Source organism: Notamacropus eugenii, chromosome 2 (assembly GCF_028372415.1).
Source record: "Notamacropus eugenii isolate mMacEug1 chromosome 2, mMacEug1.pri_v2, whole genome shotgun sequence".
Lineage (NCBI taxonomy): Eukaryota > Metazoa > Chordata > Mammalia > Diprotodontia > Macropodidae > Notamacropus > Notamacropus eugenii.
Genome location: NC_092873.1, coordinates 211,190,614 through 211,205,688, shown reverse-complemented (window position 1 = coordinate 211,205,688; position 15,075 = coordinate 211,190,614). Strand labels below are relative to the sequence as shown.

Below are 15,075 nucleotides of genomic sequence, written 5' to 3'. Positions count from 1 at the left end.
TAGTCAAACCCATTCATTTTACAGATAAGGAAAACGACTTACAGACTTGTCCAAAGTTACAAAGTGGCAAGTAGGAGAGGTAAATTTGAACCCAAATCCTCAGACTTCAATACCAGCACACTCCCTACTCTTGACTTAAGTTTTCTTTTCTAAAGGAGAGAACTAGTACTGTTCTTTGTAATATTATTCTATGGCCTTGAAGAAGGCAATTTCTAATTATAATTTCCTTCCAGTAATTTATACTTTTACCTTGGATGACAGGAAAACTAATGTAAGAGAAACAAATAGCTTTTTAGAGAGATCATCAAAAGTTTTGAGGTTCAGTAATATAACACATTCTTCAATTGACTTTAGCCTGCCCTTGCTTATTTCAGGATAATAATATTTAAATACATGATCATTAGGTTTCTAGGTTTATTTGTTCTTATAACATTCCCCTAGAAACCTTTTGAACTAAAGTATTTGTTTTATTTTTTTAATTTAACTAGAAAATAAGTAGTGAGAAATATAGAAAAGGAGTGTAGCTACCCTTTAAAAAGGCAGTAAATAGTGTGAACTATTTAGGAGATAGAACCTCAGTAAATACTGATAAGTAATTATCTACACATTACAAATTTAAATTTTGATTATAATATATGGGGGGAAATGTGATTTAGCAAGATTCCTTTTGCACAGAACTTTTCGGACTTGATTATTGTTTCAATTAATAAGCATTTATTAAGTGCTACTATGTGCCAGATACTGGTTTGGGATACAATAAATGAAATGATCCCTCCTTATAAGGGATTTAACACTCTAATGGGGAAGACAATAAACATTCATATATATGTACGATGTTTTTATATGATATGATGCATGATATATACAATGTATATGAAAACAGAATAAACATAAATAAATACAAGGTTGTTTAGTATTAGATAGTTTGATAAGGAGGAAATCAGAAAAAGGAAGACTCAGTAAAGGCTCCTTGGAAAAGATGATGCTTGAACTGTGTCTTGTAAGAAGAGAACTTTATGAGGCAGAGGTGAGGAGGTAGTACGTCCAAATATGGAGAACAGCCCATTCAGAGACATGGAGTATCATATGTGAAGGACAGAGGGGCCAGCTTTGCTGGAATGCAGAGTATGAAAGGGAGACTAGAAAGATAGGTTGGGACCAGGTTGTGTAGGACTTTAAAAGCTAAACAGAGTTGCTATTTTATCCTAGAGGCCCTGAATTTTATTGAGTAGGGAGTGACAAGATCCTCCACTTAGGGAAAATATCATTGGCTGTAGTAGCAGCAATAGTCAGTACTCACTTGTTAGGCTCTTACTGTGTGCTAAGGATGGGAATACCAATACAAGTAGGAAGGAGGACAGTCCCTACCCTCCGGGGGCCTTCATTCTAATGGGAAAGACACCTAAAAGAAAACTGAAAGGGGGTGAGAGCATGGTAGAAACAACCTAAAGAAAAAGAAGACATTGCTGGCCTGGGCACCCTCCTTAAATCGAGGTTCTGGGAGGAGCCATCCAATCAGAGGGAGAGGTCCTTCCAAGAAGCAAATGGAGATTCAGGGATGAAGCTCAGGGAAGAAACCAAGGCTAAATACATAGATATTCTGCATAGAGAAGTTAAGCCCAAGGCAACTGATGAGGTTATCCGCAAAGATTATAAGAAAAGTAAATGGTCAGACAGGTAGGAGGAGAAGAGAGTAAGAATGGTATCCCAAGAGATGAGAGTATCTAGGAGCAGACCGTCAACAATGTCAAATACAGTAGGTAGGGTGAGGACTGAGAAAAAATCCCAACAAATTTGGCAATTAAGGGATGGTCAGTAACTTTGGAAAGAACCATTTCATTTGAGTGATAAGGCTAGAAAGCAAATTGCAATAGGTTAAATGAATGAGAGGTGGGGAAGTGGAGGCAACAGTGAGTTTTTTTTTCAAGGAATTTGGCAGAGAAAGGAAAGCAAAGATAGATACATACTATATATAGATTTGTATACATATATATCATATACGGTGATACATTGAGGGGGTGATAGAGTGTGGTGAAGGTGTTTTTTTAAGCATGGAGGGAGACTTGAGCATGGTAAGGAACCAAATAGGAAATAGTTGAAAATTTGAGGGGATTTGAGGAGATGAGGATGATTAAAGATTCATTCTACTGGAGAACATGGGATGAAAGGATGGAATGAAGTACACATGTGAAAGGGTTGCCTTTGCAAGGGAAAGGACTACCTCTTCGTCATAGCCTAGGGGAAAGGAGGAAAGGGTGGAGGAGGATGTCAAGGAGTTTTGCAGTGAAAAGAAAGGAAAAAGATGGAGTTCCTGTTGAATGATTTCAGTTTTCTCAGTAAAATAAGAGGCAGGGTATTTAGCTTGAGAGATGGATGGATGGCATTGTGAGAGGCATGAGGAGAAAAGGGTATGATAGCGTCTTTGGAGGGTGAGATAGGGAATCCATTGGAAGAAGTTTAAAGTATATCAGAAATCATACAGAACAGTATGTGTTAAAGTATTAATGCTTATGTCATTTTCCTGAGTATAAATGTGTGGAATACTTAACTAATTTAAAATAGCTTCATGACTCTTGAGATTCAGAAATGTTTACTAGTTGCAGCTGTAAGGTCTGTCTGAATGAGGCTGTTCTACCCCAATGAAGAGCACTGAAATTGTTAACCATGGCCTTATAAATAGTCTCTCTGTAAAAGAAGCTTTTCTTTCTGTAGCAAACACTCTGGCCTTTATAGTCACAAATGTATCACTGAAATATCTGCTTATTTGGTGAAATTGCCTTAGGTTCAGATGCCGAAGATGAGGAGATAGTTGGAGTAGATTATAGTTTAGATAGAATGCTCAAACTAGTTCTGATAAAGTGCTCTAATCTTCTTATTAAATACTTTTTGATTATGATTATGTTGTTGATCATGCTGCCTTTTTCATTGTATTTTAAAGTTTTTAAGAGAAAAATCATTGAATCTCTAATATCGTTTGTATCAAGCTTATACCTTCCTTTATTTTACAAGTGTTCTCCTCCCAATTATTTAAGCTTAAGAAAGAATTGGTTCAGTTCTAATATCGTTTGTTTGGAGAGCAGTATATAAATTTATTTTCTTTTACAGAAGCTTTAAAAAATTAAGTTTAAGAAAGAGTTGAATTAGTTCTAACACAACTTGTTCAAAGACTAGTATGATATCTGACAATATTCACAGAAGGTAGATAATTCTCAGTTGAGAAGGCAAAATATTGGATATAATTTGAGGATTAATCTTGAAAAGGTTTAGGACAGGGGATAGAGAAAGGGGGGTAAAGAACTAGAAAATGTATTTGTTATACTGTTTGGATTTTATCCACAACTTTAAACAAATACTGTTTTGATACTAGTAATATTATATATATATATATATATATATATATATATATGTATGTATATATATATAGGCTGTCAAGATATACAGTTTTTTTGGTGGATTGGACAGTTTGGATGCAGTGTGGGGATATACATTTTTTCAGTTTTCTGTGACTCTTACAGATAAATCTGTCAATTCTGAAATGTGTATGTACCTACATGAAAGATGATTTTTTTCTTTACCTTCTTGATTAACTTTTAGATTTAGTGGTTATTATCCCTTGTTGCTGCTTCCTTTTTTTTTTTTTTTTAAGTTTTTAAGTTTGGACTGAGAAATGAGCAGTATCACTTTATGTGACACAGTCATGTTGTCTTGATACTCATGAGAGGCATAAGGAAAAAGACTACCATGAAGTGTATTTGAAAATTTGATTCAAGGCTAAGAAACCAAAGAGGTTTAACACTTTTTGACAACTCAGAAACTTCATATGTGTAGCTCAGGAGAACTTTGTTCAAGAAAAGAGTCAAAAGGTGTTGGCTGTGGATGTAACAAAAATCCTAAAAACTGAAATTGACTATAATCCAAATACAAGTCATAGTTATTTATAGATGTGGGACTTACATCAGAACTAGTTGCCTATGTGCAGTCAGACCAGAACTTAGTGGCACATAGTAGGCTTGTTTCATTTCTTTGTTGTCTCTCCCATTAGAATTTAAGGTCTTGAGGGCAGGGGATATTTTGCTTTTGTTTTGTGTCTCCACTGCCTATTAGACACTTGACAAATGCTTATTGATTGGATGATTAAGAGGAATCTATTCTTTGTGTAAATCAGAATAATTTATTTTATTATTAACAAGAATCAACATATTTTTCTAGCCCCTATCATCCTCAGCTATTTTATACACATTTATTTCTTTGGTTTTCAGTTTCCAGTTGTAATTCTGCTTCAGAAAACATGAAAGCAATTATTTGGGCAGAATGCAATTTGTTATATGAGCTACACAAAGTTTACAAAATGGAGGAAAGTCAGGTTCACTTTTGAGCTCTACAACTTTGGCATTCTCCAATTCAGAAAAACATTTCCCTCTGTAATGTAATTACATTAGTTAAATATTACCTTTTTTTTTTTACTTGTAGGATGGAGCCGAATTGTGCATGTTTATGCAAAACACCTTAACAAGATTTATGAGGTAGTATCCCTTCTTTTGTTATGGGCTTAATCTAGGGTACTAGAAATAACTTTTTGTAACTCTACTGCTAGCATTAAGATTAAAAAGAGATCAGTTATTGAAAATGCTAAGGCAGGTGATGAACACCTCTCTGGGCAGATTTGACTATCATTTAAATGACTATGGGTCATAAGCAGGCAAGCAGTCAGTACATCAGCAGATGTTTACACACCTGTTGTGTGTAATGAAGGGACTCAGCGGGAGAAATTGCCATGAGTTGTACGGGTAAATGCTGGGAGGATGAAGGAGGGAGCAATGATGGTGAGCTGTGGTGGCTTGAAAACGCTTCACAAAGACAAAGGCTTTGATTGAGCATCAGTGAAGAGGCAAGCGTGGGGATGGGATGGGGGGAGCAGAGGGGGTTGTGGAACCTAGCACTATGTATTTTGAGAGGCAAATACTCTTTTTTACCTGTGGAACTCCTCTTCAGGTTCTTGAATACTGATTCAGTTTTCCTGGTCTTACTTTGAGATTACAGAATAGGGGCAAGGAACCTGGGACTCCTTCAGAGCCATATGGAATTATTCCCTTGGGTGGCTGAAGAGAAGTCTCAAGGACAGCTGAGACTAAGTCCTCATTTTTGCTCACTCATAGTTGCCCTGGACATTTGAGTTGGAAAATTCTATTTACTTGAGTTCTGAGTGGAATGATTAATAATACTGGGCAGCAGTCCTTTGAAAAGACAAGCATTTTGTAAAAGAATTACTTTTTATTTGTGCAATGAATTTTTCTTTCTGAATTCCTTGTGTACCTTCCTTTGGTTTGATGTTCCAGGACTCAAATATCTCTGGAACTAAGTTTTAGTGTTGCTCCACATGTCCAGTTACAGAATATCAATCTGTTTAGGGAGAATGATTATAGTAACTTTAGTCTGAATTTTAAGTTGCACTTTCTCCCTTCCTTCTCTTTTCTCCTTTCCATACCCCATCCAGAATGAAATCCTATGTTTGTCTTCTAGAGATTGTTTCTGATTATAACATACTGTAATAATGTCATTCTTCCATTGAATCTTCTCAGATATTGATGCAGGATTTGTAAATTGACATTAAAAAGTATAAAACAGTAATACATTAATAATACTCTGTTGTTTTTCTTCATTATGTAGGCTGCCTTTAATAAGTGTTGCTTTGATTCAAGGAAAAGCAATGGGTGGAGGAGCAGAGTTAACCACAGCATGCGATTTCAGGTACAGTGAAAGTTGTGTGAGCTCTACACAAATACATGTCCACTGTTCACATCGAGGTGCCTAGCAATGCCTTATATGTAACTGAGCAGGGTTATGTATCGGTGAATAATTTCATCTTTTCAGATATCACTTGAAGAAGATTTTTATGTGCCTTATTAGTCATATGTTTAATAGTCACATTTATCATTTGAATACTTTTGGAAAATTTTAACAGAAACAAAATTATTTTGAATAAATTCAGTTCCATCTCAATACAAAAGCAAACAGCCCTTGGGAAAGGATGATGAATAAAGCTGTGAACTTCAACTTCCAGGCCCATTATATTGCATAAATAAGAAAGACACTAATTACTTAAGGAAAAGTAAAATAAGGTAAAAATGACCAGAAACAACCATCTTACTAACGAGAATAATGTGTGCTGGGACTTCTGAGTTTGGTCTTGTATGTCATGGTAAATGACTTCAAAGTTCATTTTAGGGGGACAGAGAAATTGGATAAAAATGTGCTTTCTTTTCAGAGATGGGAGACTATGTAGAACAATGACATCAAACTCAAATAAAAAGGAAGTCACTAAACCACATATAAGGGTGCCTAGAGGCTACATAATGGTTATTGTCTTTCACTCTCGAAGAGGACCAAAATGACATCACTGTGTTGGGGTCGTTGTATAGTGTGTCTGACTGTGGCCAATAGAACAATAAGCTCAGAATACTACCACAAGTCAGGCACAAATAGTCTATATGAACACTTGGAGTGGAGATGTCTCTAAATTTGCACATTTCATGTTTCTTTTGAGCTACTACAATTCTGCTTTGCTCATTGAGCACGGCACCTTCTCTGATTTAGGTATGTGTAATGTTAATTATGTTAATGAGAGTTAAAGATCTTCCCTACCCATTATAAGAGAAGCTTGATTAGGGGAGATTTGTTTTGTAGGAAGGTCTACACCTTTTGTGGATTTCTAATGAGGCACTGGTTCTCTAGGGCTGTTATGCCCTCTGGCTCTGAAAAGTATATGTATATATACTCTGAGGTGAGGTTTTGTTTTAGGACTTACTCATAGGAAGTGTTTGTTTGGCCAGACAAGATTCTGGGTAGCCAGTAAGGAGCCTCTCCCTCCTCCCCTTTAAAAACCCAGAGGTTGGTGCTTCTCTCTCTGGTAACTATGTATGTATGTAATGGTCAGACTGTTGGATATGTCTGTTGATCTGTGATGTATGTGTTGCTTATGGTCTGACAGTTGGAAGCCCTATCTTTTGGTCTTTATTTCTCTGTATTTTCGCTGAAGTTCAGGGTGCAGACTTTTTCCCCGAACTAAGTCAATGATATATGTGCTTGATTAAAGTAGATTGTTGACCCCTCAAAAGTTACTTTCCTTTTAGAAAAGCAGATCTAACAAACCTGTACAGCAGGCCTTCCTGTGTATTTCAGGGTCCTTGCTGTTAGAGTATGCCTTGCTGTGCCTTTCTGTGCCAGTATCTCCCATGTCATGCAATCAGTTCCAGAGTTCTTCAGAAAGACTTTGAGAATGTCCTGGCATTGTTTCTTCTGATCACCATATAAGTGCTTTCCTTGCATGAATTATCCATAAAATAGTCTTTTAGGAAAACATATTTAGCATTCAAACATGGCCAACCTATTGGAATTGTGTTCTGCAGTAGTTTGAATGTGTGGCATTTTAGCTTGAGAAAGGACCGCAGTGTCTGGTACCTGATTTTGCCAGGTGATCTTTAGAATCTTCCTATGGCAAGTCAAATGGAAGCAGTTCAGTTGCCTGGCACAGTGCTAGTATACTGTCCAGGTTTCACAGTCATATAGCAACAGGTCAGCACAATGGATCTGTAGACTTTCAGTTTAGTAGGCAGTCTAATACCTTTTCTCTCTCACACTTCCATTTGGAGCCTCCTGAACATTGAGCTAACTCTGGCAATGTATGTGTCATCCTCATCATATGGATGTGCATCCCTGGAAAGTATACTGCCAAAGTAAGTGAACTTATCCACAGTATTAAAAATTTCCTCATTTGCTGTAATGGATGGTTCCATGTTTGAATGGTGTGGTATTAGCTGGTTAAGAACCTGTGTTTTCTTGGTGTTAATTGTTAGGCCAAAATTAGAACAAGCAGCAGAGAATCAGTCCACATTTTGTTGCACCTCAGTTTCAGAGGTTGCACTGAGTGCACAATCATCTACAAACAAAAAATCATGTACCAACTCTCCTTTCACTTTAGTCTAGACTTTTCAAGTTGAATAATTTACCCTCAAGTGCAGGAGCTGATTTTGAAGTTATTTTCATCATCATTAAATGCTTCTGACAGCATTGTTGAAAACATCATGCTAAAAAGCATGTTAGCAAGCACACAGCCTTCTTTCACTCAACTGGTGACTGGGAAAGTGTGAGAGCATCATCCTTTATCCTGAACCCATGCAAGCATGCTATCATAAAACTGGTATACAATACTGATGAACTTCTCTGGGCAACCAAATTTTACAAGCCCTTCTTCTACAAGCCCTCATGACTAACAGTATCAAAGGCCTGGGTCAGATCTGTGCACATTGTGTACAGACCTCTGTTGTGCTCCTGGCATTTCTCATGGAGTCGTTGGGCAGCAAACACCATATCATCCATTCTTCAGCCCTTTCTGAAGCCACACTGGCTCTTAGGTAGATGACTGTCTTCTAGGTGAAGGAGCAACCTATTAAGAAGGACTCTGGCAAGAATCTTGTTGGCAATGACTAAGAGAGAGACTCTCCTGTTATTGTCACAGGACAGCTTATTTCCTTTTTCTTTATGGAGATGGACAATAGAGGCATCCTTGATCTCCCGGGACATAACCTTCTCTTGCCATAGAACCTGGAAGATTTCAGTCAGCTTTTGAATGAGCCGTGGACCCCCTACCTTGTAAACCTCAGGTAGAATCAGCATCAGGTACTTGGTCACAAGGGAGGAGCCTAATGGCATCAGAAACCTCTTTTTCAGTTAGAGGTTTGGCTAGAAAGGGATTGACTTCAATGTGAGGTATATGTTCAGTGTCTTCAGCGTTGATTGATGATGGTCTGTTGAGAACACTATAGAAGTGATCAGCCTATCTCTTTAGGGGATCATGTCCCTACTACTGATTGGTGTGGCTCCATCAGTGTTGAGTGGTTGAGATGCATCATACATAAATCATAGGCCCACAAATAGCCTTTAGGGCATCATAGAAGCACTTTGGGTTGTTACTATCAGTGTAAAACTGAATTTCATCTGCCTTCTTGAGGCCAGAATCCTGCATCTCTCTAAGCTTCCCTTGCATTGTACTTTCCATGAAGTTGAATGCTTTCTTCTTAAAGATGGATGAACTATCCTGCTGGTAAACCCTGTGAGGTTCTCATTTTTCATTTAGTAGCTTCCGAATTTTTCCATCATTTTCGTCAAGTGTTCTAGCCCAGATGAGGAAATGTGGTGCTATATACCAAGTCTCTGAAAGCTGCCCACTCCTTTCCTGCTCCTCTGTTGCTAGTATTTTGGCTCAGCTTTCCCTCCAAGTCAGCAACAAATTCTGATAGTCATCTTGCCTTGGGGTTGCTACTTTGGCCGAAGGTTTTAACTTGGAGAGGATAAGTCTATGATTGAATCAGTGCTGTGTCACACATTGCCTTAGTCACTCTTACATCTTGTCTGTCTCTTCTCCTCGCAGCAGTCTTTTAAATGCCAGTGTTTGCTGTGCGTGTGCATCCACAAAGTTTTGTTGAATTTAGGTAAACAGAAGACAGTGTTGGTGATAAGAAGGTCATGAAACACATAAGTCTTCAGTAGTAGGTGACTGTTGCCATTTCTGACTCCATTCATCCCAAGAATTCTGTCATATCTGATAGTTTGTTCCTATTTTGGTATAAAAGTCATCCAGAATTACAAGCTTGTTCTCTTTCAGCAGATTGACAATGAGGGTCTTCCAGGTTTTCATAAAATTTTTCTTTCACTTTATCAGGGTTTGTCATGGTGGGAGCATACGTACTGATGATGGTTGTGTGGCACTTTCTAGCAATTGGCAGTCACATTGTCATGAGTCTCTCTTCCCTTTTGGGAGGTATACAAGATTGTTGATTAGATAAATTTGATTGTGAAACCTACACCAGGTTCACAGTACTTCCCATTACTGTGGCCACTCCAGAAAAAAAAAAACGTTTTCAGCTCTGCCTTGAGTAAGCTGGCCTTGATTTGCCAGTCTTGTTTCACTCAAGGCTGCTGGTGAAATGTGATACCTGCCAAGTTTTCTCACAGCAAGAGCTGTTTGTCTTTTAGGTATCTTGGATTTTGTTATCCATTAGCACGCACAGATTCCATGTACCAGTGGTTAGTGGAATCATCTTTACAAACATTCTTATATATTTGTTTATGTATCAACCATGGGGTAGGATCCTCGCCTACTGCAGTAAGCAGGCCAGGGTTAGGTTAGGTAGAACAGACAATTTTTAGGGCACTTTTTCTAGCTCTTTCCTTATGCCAGGAGGTGAACAGTGTGGTTCTTAAAAAAAGCTGCTTAGACACCAAGGGGGCTGCCTGTGTGCTGGGTTGTGACGTATCTATACCTACTGCTTTGACTCTTGCCCATCACCACAGAATTTTAAGTAGGAGTAAAACAATAAAATAATGAAATAATAAAACCATAAATGGTAAAGTGGTATAAGTGATGTCTTTTGATTTGCACATCAATTGGATTTAAGTGAGGCAGAGTTGTTCCAAGTCATTGGCCTCACTCTGTCTTCCAGAGTCATTGAAGCCCGTTGGTAAGACAAAAGTCAAGATGACTGGCAATGGCTTGGGATGCAGTGGATGACCTTGGCGACTTTCATATCTAACCAAGTTCTAAGTGTTCCACAGCACTTGCTTCTGCTGCCTTCATTGGCCTGTTGGAACAAATTGTTCACATCTGCCTATTCCACCAGAGAAGTCTTCACATACTTGGGGTAGATAACCCCCCAATTCGCAATGCATTTCAGGTCTGTCAGTTACCCTCAACCTGGTTTAACCTTCCTGATAAGACAGTTTTACTGGGATGTGGCTGCTGCATATGCCACAGCTTTTTGGAGTCTTAGGTGAGAGTTGAGTGACAGTTGGACACCAAAGGTGGATAGCAACTCTTGGAAAAAAAAAAGGCTTGGCTGCCCTCACACCAGAGGTACTAGTCCTCCCTGAACACCCAGTATACCTCATAGACTTAGAAAACTGCATGTTAATATTATCTATTGTATTTTTATTTGTGTTGTTAAATATTTCAAAATTACATTTTGATCAGGTTCACTAGCACTCAGGATACAATTTATTCAGAATACTATTTATCATTTAGACTTCATAGACCTATCTGTTAGTTTTGCTGAACTTTCTTTTTCTTGTTTTTATTCTTTATTTTAAGCAATGTGATGTAAAAAGGTATCAGTAAAATTGTCTTTAAGGCATGTGGTAGTATATTAGACTTTATTGGGACAAATAGCATTGAACTACAAAGTTCTTTTTTATCTTGAAAATGATTTTGAAACTGACATTTGATAATGCTAAATTTTACATGGATTTGAATATAGTCTCGCTGCTGAAGCATTCAAAAGACCAGGTGACTTAGTGTCAGGAAAATGTTCTTCGCTCTGTAGATGACTTAATGTCTTAGTTATAGGTGTTTAGTAAATTTCTTGGAACCTCATTATAGTACTTGTATGGAGTTCAAGATATACTCACCTAAATTCCTATCAAATTCATCAAGCTCCTCTGATGAAGGACCTTTTAAATCACAACTCTGCTTACTCAAGAGAATCCCAGCACAGTAAATTTAATCTTTGACAGCATTGCCCTATAATTTGCTGCTCCTCATTTCCTGTGCTCAGACTCTAGTATACCAACTATTGGGATCTTGATAATGGACACTGACTCTTATGACCCTTGCCTGTGACTTTAAAATGACCTCACATCTCTATTTCTGGTTTAATGTTAGACTTCATTAGCCCCTCTTTCAAAATTTTGCTTTATTCTTTGGTTTCTAAAAACTGATTTTGACTTGAATGCCTTCTATGGTCAAGGAGAAGCATTTTCCCAGGCATTGCCATCTTGACAGTTGGCTCTTTTTCTCGAAGTCCATTGAGTCATTCCAGGCCCTATCATGTGCCCTCCAGTGGCTGCTTGCAGTACTATTTCATCTTTACTGCAGGTTGACCCTTTGTATTTAGGAAATGCATACTTTTTTGGGACCAAAATCTTGTTTCAAATACCTACCCACATTTCTTCAGGCAGTGGAGGAGGTCTCTGCTTCCTTACATGGCCTACAGGAAGAAAACAAAATTCTACAGACACAGGCCAGGAACTCAAAGGAGAATAATAATGTTAGCCCACATGTGTATGATATTTTATAATTTACAAAAACATTCCCATCATAATAACTCAGTAGGATAGATAGTACAAGTATTATTGTCCAAGTTTTACAGAGGAGGAAAATGAGGTTAAGAGAAGTTATTTGATTTGCTTACTGTCATAGAGCTAGTGTCAGAACTAATTACTCTTAAGTCCACTATTCTTTCCATGTAGCAGAGGAGACCCAATAGTTTTGTGTCTAAACCACTCTATAAGCCTCCTCAGCTTCCTCAGCTCCAGGAACCTCTGCCTAGGCCATAGCTGTAACTTTCTGAAGTTTCTGCCCCACAGACCAACTGCCTCACGGTGAGAGATTCCTCATTAATTTTTTCTTCAGATGGGTAACACCATTCTATAAGAATAGCCCTTTCCCATCTATTTTTTTTTTAAGCTGCTCCGAGTCTGTGGCAAATTTACTGCATTAGGATCTTCTAAAGTCCTCCAGGATAGAAACCATTAACAGGTAGATCAAGGATCCAGAAGGATCCAGATGGTGGCATCTTGGATTGTGATCACTTTTTCTATCTTCTAGTCTAGGGTATGATTCAGAAATGAACACCCATTGGCCATGCAGTCCCATGTATCACTGAATAATCCTTGTTAGTATTAGAAGTAGTCATGACCTTGCCTATCATAATATATATGTAACTTTAGTTTGAAGATTAGTTGGTATCCAGGATAGAGGTCAGCCACTGGCTTTTATATCCTTGGCCCCAAGTACCAGCTGTGTCCTTGTTTATCCCTGGGAAAGGTACAGAACTTATTCTGTTAGAGGAAGCCTCATTTTGGCTCACATTAGTTAAGAAAACTCAATGAATGGCAAACCATCTGTGACTTTATTATTTGCCAATTCAGCCACTAAAACAGTGACTACCCAGTACAATTCACATTAGGCCTAAAGGGGAAATTTACTGGTTCCATGGTTACAGGAATATCAGGCTAATATTTTTCCCCCTTGTGGTCTGTCTAGTCCATACTCTCATCTTTAGCATCTGTAACCATCATATTCTTACACTGTGCCAGATTCATACCCAAGTCACACTTCACACCTGTGCTATTATGGACACAAAGATTTTAGGGAAGAAGGATCAATCTGTAGAAGTTACCAGCAGGTAAACGGTAATATTACAGATTAGGAGAAAACAATTTCTTTCATCTATTGAGGCAGGAACATTTCTCAGGGGTGTGACCTTGTTATGCCTCAGTTTTCCTAGGGGGGAAGGTAACACATCTTCTAGGAATTTACAGGCCCAATGGTGTAGTGGTAAGAGTTATGAGCTTTGGAATCCAAAGGCCTGTGTTTGAGCCCTGACAATAACACTTTTTAATTGTAACTGTGGCCAAGTCATTGGGGTTCAGTTTCTTTACCTATAAAATTGAATAATAATACTTGCTAGCTAGTGCACAGAATGAGAAAACACTTTGTAAACCTTAAGTGTTCTATAAAGGTGAACTTTTATCTCCTGAAGTGGCAACTGAGATAATATAAAACAGGGGGACAGAGTATGGAAGGAGGTGAGGGACAGAGGAAGGTATTGTATATTTTCAAAATAATGTTATATTATTTTAACCAAAGAGTTATCTTCCAGTTTAAAACCTTCATTTGAACAATAGTTTTTAACATTAGCTTTTGTGTATATTCAGATTTCATAAAATTAGGACAGTTGTGTACATTATTTTGAATGTAAATCTCATGACTATTACAAAACAGGATATAGTATTATATACATTTTTTTAAAATATAGCAATTCCCTTTTTATGTGCACTTATTTTGCATAAGGATCTAAGCCCCTTTTTTTCCCTTTTAATCAGAAGAGTCTGTATGGAATATAAGATTTCTTTTCACATAAACTACCCACTCACTGCTTGGCAGTCTTGCCCTGTGATGGGGGAAAGAGCTTAGTTGAAGAGGATAGATCAGATCTAATAGACCAGATCTACAGGACATATCATCAGTGTTCAGACAAAGCTTATGCATTCACTGTACTGACAAGACCAGAACAAGGATTGGCTATGTTCATTCTCAGTAGAATGCAGATGTAGCTCCTTACTCCATTCTCCAGAGGTTCAGCAGCAGGGCTACAAGACAAACATGGAGGAAAATGGGGAAAAAATCTTATACTACCATAACTGAGGTGTAGCAAGCATTTCAAAGCCTTACTTAGCTAGCTATTAATTGCTACTTTTCCACCCACAGAGACAGAAACCTCACAAAAGACAGATTGGTCTGACAATTGAATACCAGTAATGAATGAATATAGTGTGAATCTAGTTTAAATACCTCCTCTTCTCAATACTCTAGGTGTGGGAAGTATCTCCAAAGCTATAGTCCCTTTCATTTGCTTGAAACTGTTGTTAACACCCTTCCCACTTAACTACCCTGTCCTGTCCTTCTAGATAGGAAAGGAAGCCGTAATCTTGCCATGCCTTCTTTTCAAAAATTAATCTTTTATCATTATGAATTAGAAAATCATTAAACAAACATAAATATTTCCATGTACAAAGATGCCCAGAATACGTAGAAGAGAGGTGGTGTGGCATGGTGAATAAAAAAAACTATCCTTAGAGAAAGGAAGACTTGCATTCATTTCCTGTGTCTGACACATAGTGGTTCCCTGACCCTGGCAAAGCACTTAATACTTCAGTGCCACAGGCTTCTTCCTCAAGCAAAGCTGCATAAAGCTGACCTGCATTCGTATTGAGAGTTTCTTTACCTGGGCGTTCCTTATGCCAGTGAAATCACAAGTCCTATCCCTGTTCCTATTAAATTTAACACGAAAGTGCCAACCTTACCTACATGTCTCTGTCTCTTTTTGAACTTCCTAATGTTCTCTTCTGTGTGTTTTTTAAATGTTTCATTAATATTTTTTCTTTGTTCACATTACCATCTCACAGATAAAAGTGAAATAATAATAATAATAGCACTCCCTTGTCACAAAAGTAATCAAG

General features: G+C 37.8%; 1 protein-coding gene across 10 annotated transcripts in view; it reads left to right on the top strand.

Moving 5' to 3' along the window:
* Nucleotides 1-15,075, top strand: part of ECHDC1 (ethylmalonyl-CoA decarboxylase 1) — a 74,869-nt gene that overhangs the window by 34,902 nt on the left and 24,892 nt on the right. For 6 of the 10 annotated variants that reach the window (XM_072643260.1, XM_072643259.1, XM_072643258.1 and 3 more), the window contains exons 4-5: nt 4,471-4,523; nt 5,668-5,748. In XM_072643260.1, the coding sequence (XP_072499361.1) occupies nt 4,471-4,523; nt 5,668-5,748 (134 nt within the window). Of the gene's footprint in view, nt 1-24; nt 80-4,470; nt 4,524-5,667; nt 5,749-15,075 lie in introns of all 10 variants that reach the window. The other 4 variants (XM_072643267.1, XM_072643264.1, XM_072643263.1 and 1 more) reach the window with 1 other exon arrangement.